At 41.5% G+C, this 14,984-nt stretch overlaps 1 protein-coding gene across 1 annotated transcript; it reads left to right on the forward strand.

The window, feature by feature from the left end:
- The first annotated feature begins 5,814 nt into the window (after nucleotides 1-5,814).
- rps15a (ribosomal protein S15a) lies at nucleotides 5,815-13,217 on the forward strand. Its single transcript, XM_080522373.1, has 5 exons — nucleotides 5,815-5,850; nucleotides 6,776-6,913; nucleotides 8,055-8,134; nucleotides 10,456-10,541; nucleotides 13,085-13,217. Exons 2-5 carry the CDS (start codon nucleotides 6,781-6,783, stop codon nucleotides 13,176-13,178), a joined length of 393 nt encoding a protein of 130 aa, XP_080378499.1. The 5' UTR covers nucleotides 5,815-5,850; nucleotides 6,776-6,780; the 3' UTR covers nucleotides 13,179-13,217.
- Nucleotides 13,218-14,984: the final 1,767 nt, after the last annotated feature.

Genomic DNA, 14,984 nt, shown 5'->3' on the forward strand with positions numbered 1-14,984 from the left:
TCATTATGACGTTACATGTCTACACTTTAATCATTCAACACTCTTAGTCGTTTCTTTAATAATTTAACACAATAAGTAGTTGTCTAAAGTCAGTGAAACAATAATCACAATCTTTGCAAGTAGGCTAATCATTGTGCGTAAATGCAGGTATTTATCAAGTGCAGGTCCATCACAAGTGTTGGGAAGTGCAAAGCTTGCATGAGCTTTTTCAAAAGACGGGACCAGAACAAGACCAACACCCTGGATGAGAAGAAAGTGAACAACTGGAAAGAGAGAGGAAAGAAAAACAAAGAGTCCTGCTAGGGATGATTGCTATGCTTTGTTTTGTTTTTGCAAACTCTCTCCACCCCTTCGTCCCTGAGTGTGTATTTTTTATGATCACACTTTAATTTTCCTTATAGCTTTAGTTGAGATAAATAAACCATCTGATGATCTCCTAAACACCATGACAAGTAAATCATTGATTTTTATACTTTTTTCCACTGTATGTGTTTATTATCCACCCACTCTCATTCAAGTTCTGAGTAATGTGCATCTACACGTTCTGCGCACGTGTGTGTGTGTGTGTGTGTGTGTGTGTGTGTGACTCTCACTGTCATGCTGGTGGTAGAAAGAGAGAGAGAGAGAGAGAGAGAGAGACTGGCGGACTCAGAGGGGGGCAGGGGGGCGACTGCCCCCCCTGGTGCGCCCACGGATGAGAAATTCGCGCTAAAGTGTCCTTTTGAGTGGAGAAATTGAGAGGACGTGCCCTATTGGCTGCCCTTCCAATGGTCTAAACTTGACCATGTGCCCCCATAGTTGAAAACGGCGCGCTAAAGTGCCCTTTTGAGTGGAGAAATTGAGAGGACGTGCCCTATTGGCTGCCCTTCACATGGTCTAAACTTGACCATGTGCCCCCATAGTTGAACATTTCGCGCTAAAGTGCCCTTTTGAGTGGAGAAATTGAGAGGACGTGCCCTATTGGCTGCCCTTCCAATGGTAAGATGGAGCAACTTCAAACAGAGACCACTGGAAGAGGCTTTCAGGAGGGCAGACATAGAAGGCCAAGCCAAAAGAGAACAGGAACAACAACGAAACAGGGAGATAATGACAAGACTGGTAGACATCACATTGTATCTTGCACGGCAAGATGGGGTGTTCAGGGGTCATGATGAAAGTAGTACATCTTTGAACAAAGGAAATTTCCTTGAACTTGTACAGCTACTTGCAAAATATGACTCCACCATCAAAATGCACACCATCAAAATCAACCACATCCAGTCTCAACAGAAAAAAACACAGACATCACTGTTGTCCTATAAGACACAGAATGACATAATCAATGCCCTTGCCACCTATGTCAGAAGAGTAATTCTCAAAGAAATGGATGAGTCCAAAATATTCTCCATTCTCTTGGATGAGACAACTGATGCTTCTCATGTCGAACAAGTGTCCTTTGTTGTTCGCTTTGTCCATCAGATGGAAATCAGGGAGAGATTTTTACAAGTTTGTGACGTGAGCGGAACAACAGCAAAACAATTGGAAGATGTTGTGATGACAGTCCTTGAGGAGAATAGATTAAAAGTGGAAGACATCAGGGGCCAAGGCTACGATGGAGCCGCAAATATGAGCGGAAGCTACAACGGTCTGCAGTCACGAATTCAGAGCCACAATAAGAAAGCTTTATACGTGCACTGCCATGCCCACTGTCTCAACCTGGTCTTGGTGGAGAGTGCCAAATCAAGCCAGCATTTTGTTCGGGTTTTCAACTTAGTTGAAAGTCTGTACACCTTCATAGCCAGATCTCCAAAACGCCACGCTGCGTTCGTGAAAATGCAACAGACCATGTACCCTGACCAAAGAGTCCGTGAGTTGAAAAGGCTGTCTGACACACGGTGGGCATGTAGAGAAGATGCTCTGAGATCCCTGAAGAAGGTCCTTACTGCTGTGGTGAAGCTGCTTCAGAACATGGCTGATAGTGATCCACCAGACTCTGCAGCAGGTGATGCCCGGATGCTCTTGCGTAGCATAGATTTTGAATTTATTCTATGCATGGAGATTGCCACCACCGTCTTCAATGAGACTGCCATCGCATCTGCTTCGCTTCAGAGAAAAGACCTCGACTTGTCAGCATCATACACCATTGTGGAGGGGGTCATACAAAGAGTGACAGCAATGAGGAAGGATGAAGAGTTCAAGGTGCTTTTTTCAAATGCAAAGGGGCAAGCAGAGGCAGCAGGCATTGAGGTGCCAGAAGAAATACCTGGACAAACCAGACGGAGGAAGGTACCTCAAAGGTACAGGTATAGCTCTGAATCTGTTACGGAGGAGTACCAAGCCCAAGACTTGGAGGAACACTACCGGGGCAAGGTGTTCTTTACCTTTCTTGACATACTCTTGCATGAGCTACACCGTAGTTTCAAGGGGAAGGATGACACGCCTACTGGGTCAATCCTAACAGGTCTTCACTGCCTTACCATCTCAAGTCACTGGAAGGGCATGACAAATGACAGAGCTGCTCTATCTGTCAGAGATGTGTGCCAGTTTTATGATGCAGAAGAAGAGAATGTTGTCACCGAACTGAAGGTATTCCACTCTTCATATGCTCTCCCCTCCAACAATGTCACAGCTGCGCTTAAGTGCCTTAAAGATAATAATGTGGAATCAGTTTTCCCAAATCTAACTATGCTCCTCAAAACTCTACTGCTTCAGCAGAGCGATCATTCTCAAAACTGAAGCTGATCAAAACCCAGCTCAGAAACCGATGTGGGGAAAAAAGGCTCTCTGATCTCATGCTGCTTTCAATTGAGAGGGATATCCCAATTGATCGTAATGAAGTCATAGACATATATAAACACATGGCTCATAGAAGAATTCTGCTATGACTCCACTACCCACCATCTCCCTTCCGTTGCAGCAATGGCATTTGTTCATGCTGGATACATGGTGTACAGGTTTTTGCCCTTGCTTGCTTGCTTTGTGCCGGTGGTCCTTGGCCTCCCCTTGGGGACCGCTGGGTACTGGTAGGCAAACTGGCTAGTAGTCGCTCTATTGGTAGAGGGCTGCAAGGGAATTTTTTCCTGGCTACATAGTATACAGGTTTTTTACTTTTGCCTGCTCGCGGCTCTGTCAGTATTGATTGATTGACTGATTGACTGAACATTTTCATTGTGTGAAGCGCATTGAGTTGCATCTTGTAAGAAATGCGCTATACAAATAAAATTTGATTTGATTTGATTTGATGCTTCTCCTGCAGCAAGCGCCCAACCAATATGCACCTTTGTTTGGACATGCAGAGTGATTTTCAAATGAGACACTCATGACAATTATTTTAAATTTCCAGTTACAGTAACAGTCATGTAATCTAATGTTGGGTCTTAAAATCATATTTTTTCATATACTTGTCTTGTTTCTTTTGTGTAGTTTGTAGCTTAATCATATATTTCTTTATTTCTTGATCTGTTGAAGATAGTCCTGTCCATAGGTAGGTAACTTGAGCCTTGGCTGGGGGGATGGGCTGTTTATTATGGTGGGAGGCTAAGGGGATGGGAGAGCCTCGGTTCATTGTTTTGTTTGTGAAGCATTAGTTGAAATGCAGGTGCAAATGACTGAGTGGCAGACATTGTATATGGTTTTCTAGTTCTGATAATTTTTAAGGTTTGGTTTTATTGTGTGCTTGATTGTATTTTCAATTTTCTAATATTTCAAAGTTTGCTATTATTGTAATTCTGTATGCTCTCAGTTTGACAATAAATCTGAGTCAAACTTCATTTTCTATGTATATTTTTTTTTGAGTGGGTAAATGTACAGAGATGAATGGGTTAATTTTCAAAACAAGTGAGAAAACTGTTGAATTTGGATGGAATGTATACCTATAGTGATGTGTCAGTGAAATATAATCAGTTTTACAAAAGAAAATAAGATGAGAAAGGTCAAATGGCACTGACGGTGCCAAAATGTCTCCAAATGGCACAATTTGGCCTAAACATACCTGTACTAAAACAGGTACAAAGTTGCACTGGCTCACATTACTAGCATCTAATTTGGCATAAGTACTCATCAGACCATGGAGTACTGATTCCTAGATGATTTGGGCTACCAGCTCAGGTTTCCAAGCTGATATTCACTCTAAAAGCTGTCGTTTCTTTAGGCGGAGAGTGAATTTGAGATTTTTCACAATGTTCTAGCTCTATTTACTCTGACACAGTATATATATTTTGATTTTGACACTTTGATTCTGCCACCCCACAGGTGTTAGCTTTCATTTGATAGCAAGATCATTATGAAAGCCCTTGTGAGCAGAAAACCTAAAAAAATAAATAGAATGGATATAAACAGGTTAACATGAAAATATCCCCCCAAAACATTTTGGGAGGTGTTTGTGAAATAAACATTTTAAAGGTGTATTGTTCCCTATGTGTTTTTATCATAGAGGTGTATACTTTTAATCTGAATTGCCTAGACTACATAATGTTAATCTTAATCCATACATGACGCATCATAGCTTTTTCCTCGCTGATGGGTGCAGTAGGTGCCCTTTTTTTCTTTTCGCCCCTGCCCTTCAAACAGCCTGAGTCCGCCACTGGAGAGAGAGACAGAATAGGAGAGAGATAGAAAGAGAGAGAGAGTAGGAGAGAGAGAGAATGTTGGAGCCATATTGAGGTTTTTGAGTTTGGTTAAGAAAACCTCTAAATTAGATATTTTGTGTTACATCATGAGGTTATGATTAATGTCATGATCACAGCCGGCGGTGGCTTTGGGCAGGGTCCCAAGCAAGCTTTGACTCTTGTTTCCATGTATTTTACACCCCAACCACTAGTAGGCGCTCTTGAATAATTAAACATAGAGGCGCTACCAAAGATATTGTAGTTAACATAAAGATGACAGTATCATGGTTCATTGTCGTATGTACATCATCCGGTTGTGGTATTATTCTATTCTATTCTGCCCAAGTTGAATGTTGAAATTCTCATATGTATGGCACATAGTGGAGTTGAGTTGAAATACCTTAAATTCCAAGTAAAATGTGGCAATTCTTGCCAAAGGCCTTCTTCATTATTACTTTTACTTTTACTTTTTACTTTTTCAGAATACTCTGCAAACATGTATGTCTTCTCCACAGTCCATCCCACACATATTATCCCACAACTGCAAAACACAACATTAGCTTCTCAATTACAATACTGAATACATTTCTATTTAAAAAAAATAACAATAAGAATAGAGCAAGAATAGGTTGACTTCCTCGTCCAGAGGGTCTCTGCCTATGGTCTGCACAAATATTCTCTTTTTTTTGGTGCACAAATCTAATAAATAAAATGCAGACTGGCATTTTGGCATTTTGACTGCCAATTGTACTGGGCCAATTATTATACATGAGGTAGGCCTATACATTCTGTAATTGGCAACCAAATTACAGAATGTATAGGCCTACCTCATGTATAATAATCATCATACACATAACTGTATTCCTCATTAGTGACAATACGTTATTTCTGCATCCAAATTTGAATAAATAAGAGGCCATAAGTCAATAAGCCCAATTAGTTCAAACTTATATGTGACTTATGGCCTCCTATTTATTTAAATTTGGATACAGAAATAACGTAATGTCACTAATGAGGAATAAAGTTATGTGTATGATGAGTGGCACATTTATTGGATCATCTACAGTCATTCTAAAAAATAATGATATTCAAAACCTAAATGTTTTTAACGTCCACAGATAACTTCTCTGCCTCCTAACCATGCCCAGTACCCAGCAGGTGAAGGGCATCACTCGGGCAGCTCGTGTTGGAAAAGCTTGGTTTTTCTCCCCATAATGCAATGCGGAACGTTTCTACTTCCTCTTTCCGCCATATTGCAGAACCGGTAAGGCCCACCTTCAAATTCTCTTTTTCTATCTAATTAAAATCTAAGTCATCTAAACGTTTATTAAAGCACTTATGGACTAATATTGTAGCGTAAACATGAAATAATAACATGAGATGGTTATTTTGTCGACCGAGAGTGTAATGTGAGTGTGATACACCATACACTGTGAGGTCCCTCTCACTGGCCTTTGAGACTAATGTGATAGCGAGCAGCTCAGCGGCAAAACCCCCAGCAGACGTACTGTCTGGTCACGCCGTTCAGTTAAAACTACCAAGGCCAAACAGTGTATGCTCAGTTGGTTGTCAATGTCCTGTATTTGATGTGAATTCTGGCAACGAAAGAAATTGTCGAACTGTTAAGCCAGTCAACCTGTATACCAATGTTAGCTATGCTATCCAGCTAGTTTACCTGGCTATGGAGCCAGCGAGTCTATGCATGCGTGTAGCCTTGTGAGGTTCTTATTGGGGTTCAAGCGGTTTTTTTTATTATCGCCGTGTAGTCTTGTTTTAGTGTTTCTAATAACGTGCCTTGAATGACTCAGGCAGCTGGCTAGTTATCAATAGGTAATGAATGGCCATCGGTTTGCGACCCTGTCAACCATCTAGTGATGACTGATGAGGCATACAGCAGCTTGTTAGCCAGCGTAAAAGGCTCATTGGTGTCTAGCACACTTGTATAAATTGTGCCTCCATCGGTTGTGCTTATATACATCTGGAAAATCGGTGTCTTAGATTTGCGTTTGACGTGCACGTAGCGCTAGTCGTGTGTAGTTGTATGTCATGCATTTGCTTCCGAGAAGAGACGCTTGTGGTTTAGGGCAGTGTATGAAACTGTCCAGTGTCTTGCTAACTACATACTCAACTAATACAAACCTCGGCTCTCAGTGACTGATTCTCCCCTTTTGTTCTTGTTCGTCCTGCAGGCATCATGGTGCGCATGAACGTTCTCGCGGATGCGCTCAAAAGCATCAACAATGCAGAGAAGCGTGGGAAACGCCAGGTTCTGATCCGGCCGTGTTCTAAGGTCATCGTTCGTTTCCTGACCGTCATGATGAAGCACGGTGAGTGACTGACATGTTTTTGAATATCCCTCTTTGAGGTTGTTTGCCCATGTCTTGGGGACATCTGTGTATCCATCCATCTCATGTAACTAAACAAGAGGTTGGCTCGAGCAGGCCATCTCTAGATGGCCAGGGCGACCACAGGATGTATCAATACAAGCTCAATTAAGACGATTAGCTGAAGTCCACACACCCAGGAGCAAGTGTATTTGTGTGCTGTCATCTTTGTTGACGCTTGACATTGATGGCATGTCTGAACTATGGAACTATGAAATTTCAGATTTTGAAGATCTTAGAAGGATGATACCCGACTTTCTAACTTGGAGAATAATAATTATATCAATGTAACGGAAACTCTACATAGATAACATGGCCTTGATGGTGTAAATAGTGCCTTTGTTCTGGCTATTAACCAGGTTCGAATGTTAAATGGTTCATGATTGCTGATTTCAGTGGATCATGATTGCTGAAGGTTTCTGAGATATCTTAGTGCTGACTGCGTCGGTCTGTACTGTGAATATTTTATGAGAATTGATGAGTTACCGATGGACTGCATCGTGGGTCATATTTATGACTTTGAACATGATCACTCGTTCTTTCTCAATTGTCAGAAAATCGGTTCCTTCCTTCTCAAAAAGCATGGGAGGAGAATATCAAAAGGGAGGAACTTAGATCTTCTCTGTCAATCCGGTTTGAAAAGAAAGTGAGTGGAGGACAGAGGAGAGGATGCGAGGAATCATCTTCCTAACAATTGAGAAAGGGCCATAGGGATCATGTGGTATTGTGACAACAATGAAATGAACAAAATTGTCTATGATTACCTTGAGTCGAGTGTAGGATGAAATACTTGGGTTATCCCCCCCTGTCACTGGGCAAGGCAGTGTCCTCTAATGACACTGATCTTATATCTGTCAGGGGAAGATAGAATGAGGCCATGTTCATCCCAGTCATCTCTGTTCAGTGAGGTAAAAGGCTGGTTCATGCTATGGCCACAGATTTATCACAATTAAAAAAAGATTTAGCTCTACACAGATAACATGGGAATTAAAATTCACTTGAAGTTCAGAGTTTTCGACTTGTCTTGCATGCAGCGTAATGTAGCAGTGTTGGTCCTGATGCCCCGTCTCCCTCGTTTCCCCAGGTTACATTGGTGAGTTTGAGATCATCGACGACCACAGGGCTGGGAAAATCGTCGTCAATCTCACAGGAAGGCTGAACAAGGTAAAGCTGGTATTTTTATCATCACAGTAACACCACCAGTGTCAATGCAGTTTCATAACTGGTTAGCACATGCAGGTGATGTGTAGGGATGGGACGATTATCGTGTTTATCGTTAATCGCGATAAAAACACCTGCGATAACTTTATCGTGGAGAATTTTAATTAGTTGAATAATCGTCATAATCGTTTATTTATTTATTTTTATTATTATTTTTAAATGACTGGACTTTTTAAATAGGCACTACATTTTACACTTTGTTATGCAGTACATTGTCCATAAACAATAACAGAAAATGTTCTTTCTCTTTATTTTTATTTTTTTACAAACAAAAAACAAAGACAAACAAAACAAAACACAAACAAAAAAACAGGGGGGGGGAGGAGGCCATGTCACATATCAGAAATAAACAGAAAAGAAAATGACACAACAAATGCCATAATATATGGGGGGATCACCCCCATCGGAGACAGCATCCATGTCTTACAGTCCTAAACACAGCGGCAGCACAACACCAGCACAGTAAATAATATTGTGACCCATACATTGTAGATCTGTTACACATTAGTCGTGTGTACTTTCTTGAGTGTAATCCACCAAACCTTTCATTACAATGGCAGCCAGTCTGGTACCAATATAATCTAAGAACGGAGACCAAATCTTATAGAATGTCTTTATCTTACACTTAGACCTATATGTCAGATATTCCATAGGAATCATATAAAAAATTACCTTGTGCCATCCAGCTATTGTAGGCGGTTTGCAGTCTATCCATTTCAGCAATATATTTTTCCTTGCACAAAAAGTGAGGATACACAGAAGTATTTTGGAATGCATACTTGTAAGTTGTTTGTCTGGCAACCCAAACAATAGACACATGGGGTCCTTATCCAATGTAACATCTAGAATTAGATGAATTTTATCCACTATACCTTTCCAGTAATCATCTATATATCTATGAGTCCAAACACAATGAACAAAGCTCCCAACCTCGGTAATACACTTTGTACACATTTCCGATTTGTTATGATCCATTTTATGTCTAAGTTGGGGAGTAATCTGCAAACGTTGTAGTAGTCTAAATTGCGTTTCCTTCGTCCTATTACAGATTGAGATGTCGTTTGCCGATTGCCATATTAGTGACCAAGTTGCTTCATCAGTATTAATGTTCAGGTCATTATTCCAGTCTTTGGGCGTAAATGCAGGTTTGCCTTTATCATATTTCGAAAGTGCTCTATACCCAAGCCCCAGAATGCCTCTCGTCTTTCCAGCAGAGACTATCTCCTCCAGCGGAGAGGGTTGGTGACAGAGGCCAGTGTCTTTTTGGCTATTTAAAAAACTTCGTATCTGAAGGTATCTGAAAAACTCATTTCATGGTAGGTCATATTTCTTACATAATTGGTCAAATGAAAGTAGTATTTCCGTATCATATAAATGTCCGATAGTAACCATCCCTTTGCTGTCCCACCGCTTGAAACCCCTATCGGTGGAACCAGGGGAGAAGTCTATGTTGCCCCAAACTGGCGAGAGGGAGGATGTCATAATCGTATGTTATAAATAAGTAGTAATATAATTGAGATTTCTCACATGAGCCGCGCGCGAATATCCTCACAGAAATTTGTCTCGCGCGATTGTTCAGCCTGCATGGGTAACGTGACTGTCAAGTCAGCCTTGTCAGTCAGTCACTAACGTATGCTAGCCTTCTCACCATGGCTGTATCGGCCCCGTGTCCATTGCCTCACCTTTCCAGGGTTGCACGCAGGCTTCTATGCATACCTGCAACTAGTGTTCCTTCAGAGAGAGTGTTTAGTGCCAGTGGGCACATACTCACACCTCTCAGAGCACAGCTAAAGGCAGAAAAAGTGAACATGTTGACATTTTTGCACTTTAACCTATCTTGAAGCTTTCAAGTCTCTAAGCCACAAGGCTAGCACTCAGTTTGATGACAGAAAAGTGTCAGTGTTCAAGTTTTGTTTGACAGTATTTTTTTCCTTTATTTATGCAGTGATACCTTATAATTTATCATTACCTTATTTAAGATTTTATTAAAGATTTTTATTTTTGTCAAGATGTTTTTAAAATGATGTTAATGTTATTAACATGATTCAATAAAAATACAACAAAATCTAAGTTAAAGTGATTACAGTGTGTTTTGTTGGCATTCTAAAAAAAAGTTTTTATTTTTTTTATTTTTTATTCTCGCGATAATATCGTGGATCGCGATTATTTTGCCCACGATAATTGTGACATGACATTTTCTAATCGTCCCACCCCTAGTGATGTGTACGGCCTCCTCTAACATATTTTCTGTTTGTGTGTTTCAGTGTGGTGTGATCAGCCCGCGATTCGACCTCCAGCTGAAGGACCTGGAGAAGTGGCAGAACAACCTCTTGCCCTCAAGACAGTTTGGGTGAGAATCAGAACTGAGACGCACCCCCATGAATGTGGACTTGTACCTGGGCTGCACTGTGCAACACTAGGAAATAGAATCTGGTTCAGCTGAACCTGCTAGATGGGGAATTAGAATGGCTAGAGTCCTATGGTAAATGCTAAGTGGGAACCTTGGGACGACATGACTGACTTCACCCCCTTGAAGTTACTATTGATGTTGGGGTTTAGGGTCGTCCGAAGGATTGCACTTAGCGTCTACTATTGTGATATGCACATGTGGTTTTGTTGAGGTGCTTGTGGCTGAATTGTATGGACCAAATACCATACCATGATCATTTCATCAATTGCCACCATCTGACGGTTTACATAAGGTGAAGGTCTGTTTGGGGCCTATTGAACAGTGTCTGCAGCTGCATGAGCTCTGTGTGGGGGCAGGTATTTAATGAGCAGGGGTCTCCCCAGGATGTTTGAACAGCATGGCATTGGATTGTATTATCAAAACCAGACTTGCATTTACGCATGTCAGAATGCGCCAAAAATACAGCTAAAATGTTGAATTCACTGACGACCATCAGAATGCTTTGGTTTTTAACGACAACATCATTGGCCATCAAAGATAGTTACTAATTTCTCATTGCTAAATACTTGCCTTGAAATGTTTACACAGTGGTCCTTCCAAGTTCACAGCCTGACAATTATGCACAATGTTATGCATATCCAAAGTGCTATACTCTAGTCCAGCCCTACTTGGGTGGACAAGTATAACATGAGAGAATGAGCTGTGTAAAGGTAGACTCTTTAATCAAAGATACTGTAGTGAACTAGTGTCCACCCATTTCACTGTCCTAAGATGGCAGAGCACACGTACCAATTGCATTCAACTCACAACGCACACTGTTCTCTATGGTTGCATCTCGTTTTTTGGAAGTCTCTGGCAGCGTCGCCTTGCTTGTTTTGCTATGGCGTCATGTTCCAGAGTTTTAACATCTTGTTTTGGATTTGGAGGGAAAATCTATCCTACTTACCGTGATGGTGAAAATAGTGCCTTTGTTCTGGCTATTAACCAGGTTTGAATGTTAAATGGTTCATGGTTGCTGATTTCATGCTGATTTCAGTGGTTCATGATTGCTGAAGGTTTCTGAGATATCTTAGTGCTGACTGCGTCGGTCTGTACTGTGAATATTTTATGAGAATTGACGAGTTACCGATGGACTGCATCGTGGGTCATATTTATGACTTTGAACATGATCACTCATTCTTTCTCAATTGTCAGAAAACCGATTCCCCGCTTCTCAAAGCGTTGGAGTATCAAAAGGGAGGACCTTCTCCGCCAATCCGTTTTGAAAAGAGTGGGTGGAGGACGGAGGAGAGGATGCAAGGAATCATCTTCCTAACAATTGAGAAAGGGCCATAAGGATCATGTGATATTGAAATGAACAAAATGAACAAGAATGAACAACAATGAAATGAACAAAATTGTCCAGAAATACCTCGAGTAGAGTGTAAGTTGAAATACTTGGTTTATCCCCCCCTGTCACTGGGCAAGGCAGTGTCCTCTAATGACACTGATCTTATATCTGTCAGGGGAAGATAGAATGAGGCCATGTTCATCCCAGTCATCTCTGTTCAGTGAGGTAAAAGGCTGGTTCATGCTATGGCCACAGATTTATCACAATAAAATAAAGATGTTGCCAACAATGCTTGTTGCCAAAACCATTTGTTTCCTGATTGATCTGGATTTCCAAATTCCAATCAAATTCAAGTCATTGAAACAACTGACTGTGTGTCTATGTACACATCTTCCATTGGATTTATGATATGCATCCACATGCGTCACAGAAATGGCATTTGTGTAAGTGTATGCACTTGTAGTAAGTAAGTTGTCCTGTCATGTTGAGGGTATATAGTGCACCTTTGAAATCTGCAGTTTTTGAGTTTTGCCATGTACTTTGTGCCTAATGTGCTTTAATAAGGGAAGAGGAGGCTTAGAGAATGATTCTCCAGAGAAGTCAAGTAGGGATGCTTGCCTAGTCATTGTATGGTTCCATATGTGAACATGGAAACTGATTCACAGGTCATTGCCTCTGGTGGTATAATTGTATGTCTTTGAACGATTCATGATTCTGTGGAAATATTTTTCCTGCTGCATACCTGACATGCGTGTTGTCTGTTATAAACGTTACATTTGTCTGTATATACATTCCTGACTTGCTCATCAGGGGAGGCTGGTGGAGGTAGAAATCTGAGGATGAGCTTATTGTATTGCATGGTGTCAAACACGTCACGTGCCATTTTTACAGTAAACTGACAGCAAAAATGTTTTGTATAAGGTCCAGCAGATATTGAACCCACAACCTTTGTGTTTGCTACTACCAAGCTCTATCAGCTGATGCTCCGAGCACCGTGTCTGTCTGTAAAGGTGTACCGTGCCTAACTCTGGTGTGTCTCTGCTCAGAGCACCGTGTGTGTCTGTAAAGGTGTACCGTGCCTAACTCTGGTGTGTCTCAGAGCACCGTGTCTGTCTGCAGGTGTACCGTGCCTAACTCTGGTGTGTCTCTGCAGGTACATCGTGCTGACCACCTCAGCTGGCATCATGGACCATGAAGAGGCCAGACGAAAACACACAGGAGGAAAAATTCTTGGATTCTTTTTCTAAAATGTAAAGAACTGTGCAAAATAAACCAAATCCAATGGACTGGCTCGTCTGCTTGATTTATTACATCGACATGGGATCATTTCTTCACCCAATGTCTATTGCATTGTTGACTCTAGCGCTGGCTACACTTGGAATATACAGTGGGGAGAACAAGTATTTAACACTGCTGATTTTGCACGTTTTCCCACTTAGAAAGAATGTAGAGGTCTGTAATTTTTATCATAGGTACACTTCAACTGTGAGAGACAGAATCTTAAAAAAAAAATCCAGAAAATCAAATTGTATGATTTTAAAGTAATTAATTTACATTTTATTGCATGAAATAAGTATTTGATACATCAGAAAAACAGCTTAATATTTGGTAAAGAAACCGTTGTTTGCAATTACAGAGATCAGACGTTTCCTGTAGTTCTTGACCAGGTTTGCACACACTGCAGCAGGGATTTGGGCCCACTCCTCCATACAGATCTTCTCCAGATCCTTCAGGTTTCGGGGCTGTCGCTGGGCAACACAGACTTTCAGCTCCCTCCAAAGATTTTCTATTGGGTTCAGGTCTGGAGACTGGCTAGGCCACTCCAGGACCTTGAGATGCTTCTTACGGAGCCACTCCTTAGTTGCCCTGGCTGTGTGTTTCGGGTCGTTGTCATGCTGGAAGACCCAGCCACGACCCATCTTCAATGCTCTTACTGAGGGAAGGAGGTTATTGGCCAAGATCTCGCGATACTTGGCCCCATCCATCCTCCCCTCAATACGGTGCATTCGTCCTGTCCCCTTTGCAGAAAAGCATCCCCAAAGAATGATGTTTCCACCTCCATGCTTCACGGTTGGGATGGTGTTCTTGGGGTTGTACTCATCCTTCTTCTTCCTCCAAACACGGCGAGTGGAGTTTATGCCAAAAAGCTCTTTTGGTCTCATCAGACCACATGACCTTCTCCCATTCCTCCTCTGGATCATCCAGATGATCATTGGCAAACCTCAGACGGGCCTGGACATGCGCTGGCTTGAGCAGGGGGACCTTGCGTGCGCTACAGGATTTTAATCCCTGACGGCGTAGTGTGTTACTGATAGTTTTCTTTGAGACTGTGGTCCCAGCTCTCTTCAGGTCATTGACCAGGTCCTGCCGTGTAGTTCTGGGCTGATCCCTCACCTTTCTTATGATCATTGATGCCCCACGAGGTGAGATCTTGCATGGAGCCCCAGACCGAGGGAGATTGACCGTCATCTTAAATTTCTTCCATTTTCTAATAATTGCACCAACAGTTGTTGCCTTCTCACCAAGCTGCTTCCCTATTGTCCTGTAGCCCATCCCAGCCTTGTGCAGGTCTACAATTTTGTCCCTGATGTCCTTAGAAAGCTCTTTGGTCTTGCCCATTGTGGAGAGGTTGGGGTCTGATTGGTTGAGTGTGTGGAGAGGTGTCTTTTATAAAGGTAACAAGTTCAAACAGGCGCAGTTAATACAGGTAATGAGTGGAGAATAGGAGGGCTTCTTAAAGAAAAACTAACAGATCTGTGAGAGCCGGAATTATTACTGGTTGGTAGGTGATCAAATACTTATTTCATACAATAAAATGCAAATTAATTATTTAAAAGTCATACAATGTGATTTTCTGGATTTTTGTTTTAGATTCCGTCTCTCACAGTTGAAGTGTACCTATGATAAAAATCACAGACCTCTACATTCTTTCAAAGTGGGAAAACCTGCAAAATCAGCAGTGTATCAAATACTTGTTCTCCCCACTGTATATAGTTTATGTTTCCATATATAAAAATGTGTAATGATTTGGGAAAAAGTTAAATTTATGTTCA

Source organism: Nansenia antarctica (assembly GCF_963989245.1).
Source record: "Nansenia antarctica genome assembly, chromosome: 2".
NCBI classification, from domain to species: Eukaryota; Metazoa; Chordata; class Actinopteri; order Argentiniformes; family Microstomatidae; genus Nansenia; species Nansenia antarctica.

Excerpts from the sequence above, each read along its gene's own strand:
- rps15a (XM_080522373.1), top strand. The coding sequence starts at position 6,781 with ATGGTGCGCATGAACGTTCTCGCGGATGCGCTCAAAAGCATCAACAAT. Across the intron at positions 8,135-10,455 it reads TCACAGGAAGGCTGAACAAG|TGTGGTGTGATCAGCCCGCG; the intron begins GTAAAGCTGGTA and ends TGTGTGTTTCAG. Across the intron at positions 10,542-13,084 it reads TTGCCCTCAAGACAGTTTGG|GTACATCGTGCTGACCACCT; the intron begins GTGAGAATCAGA and ends GTGTCTCTGCAG.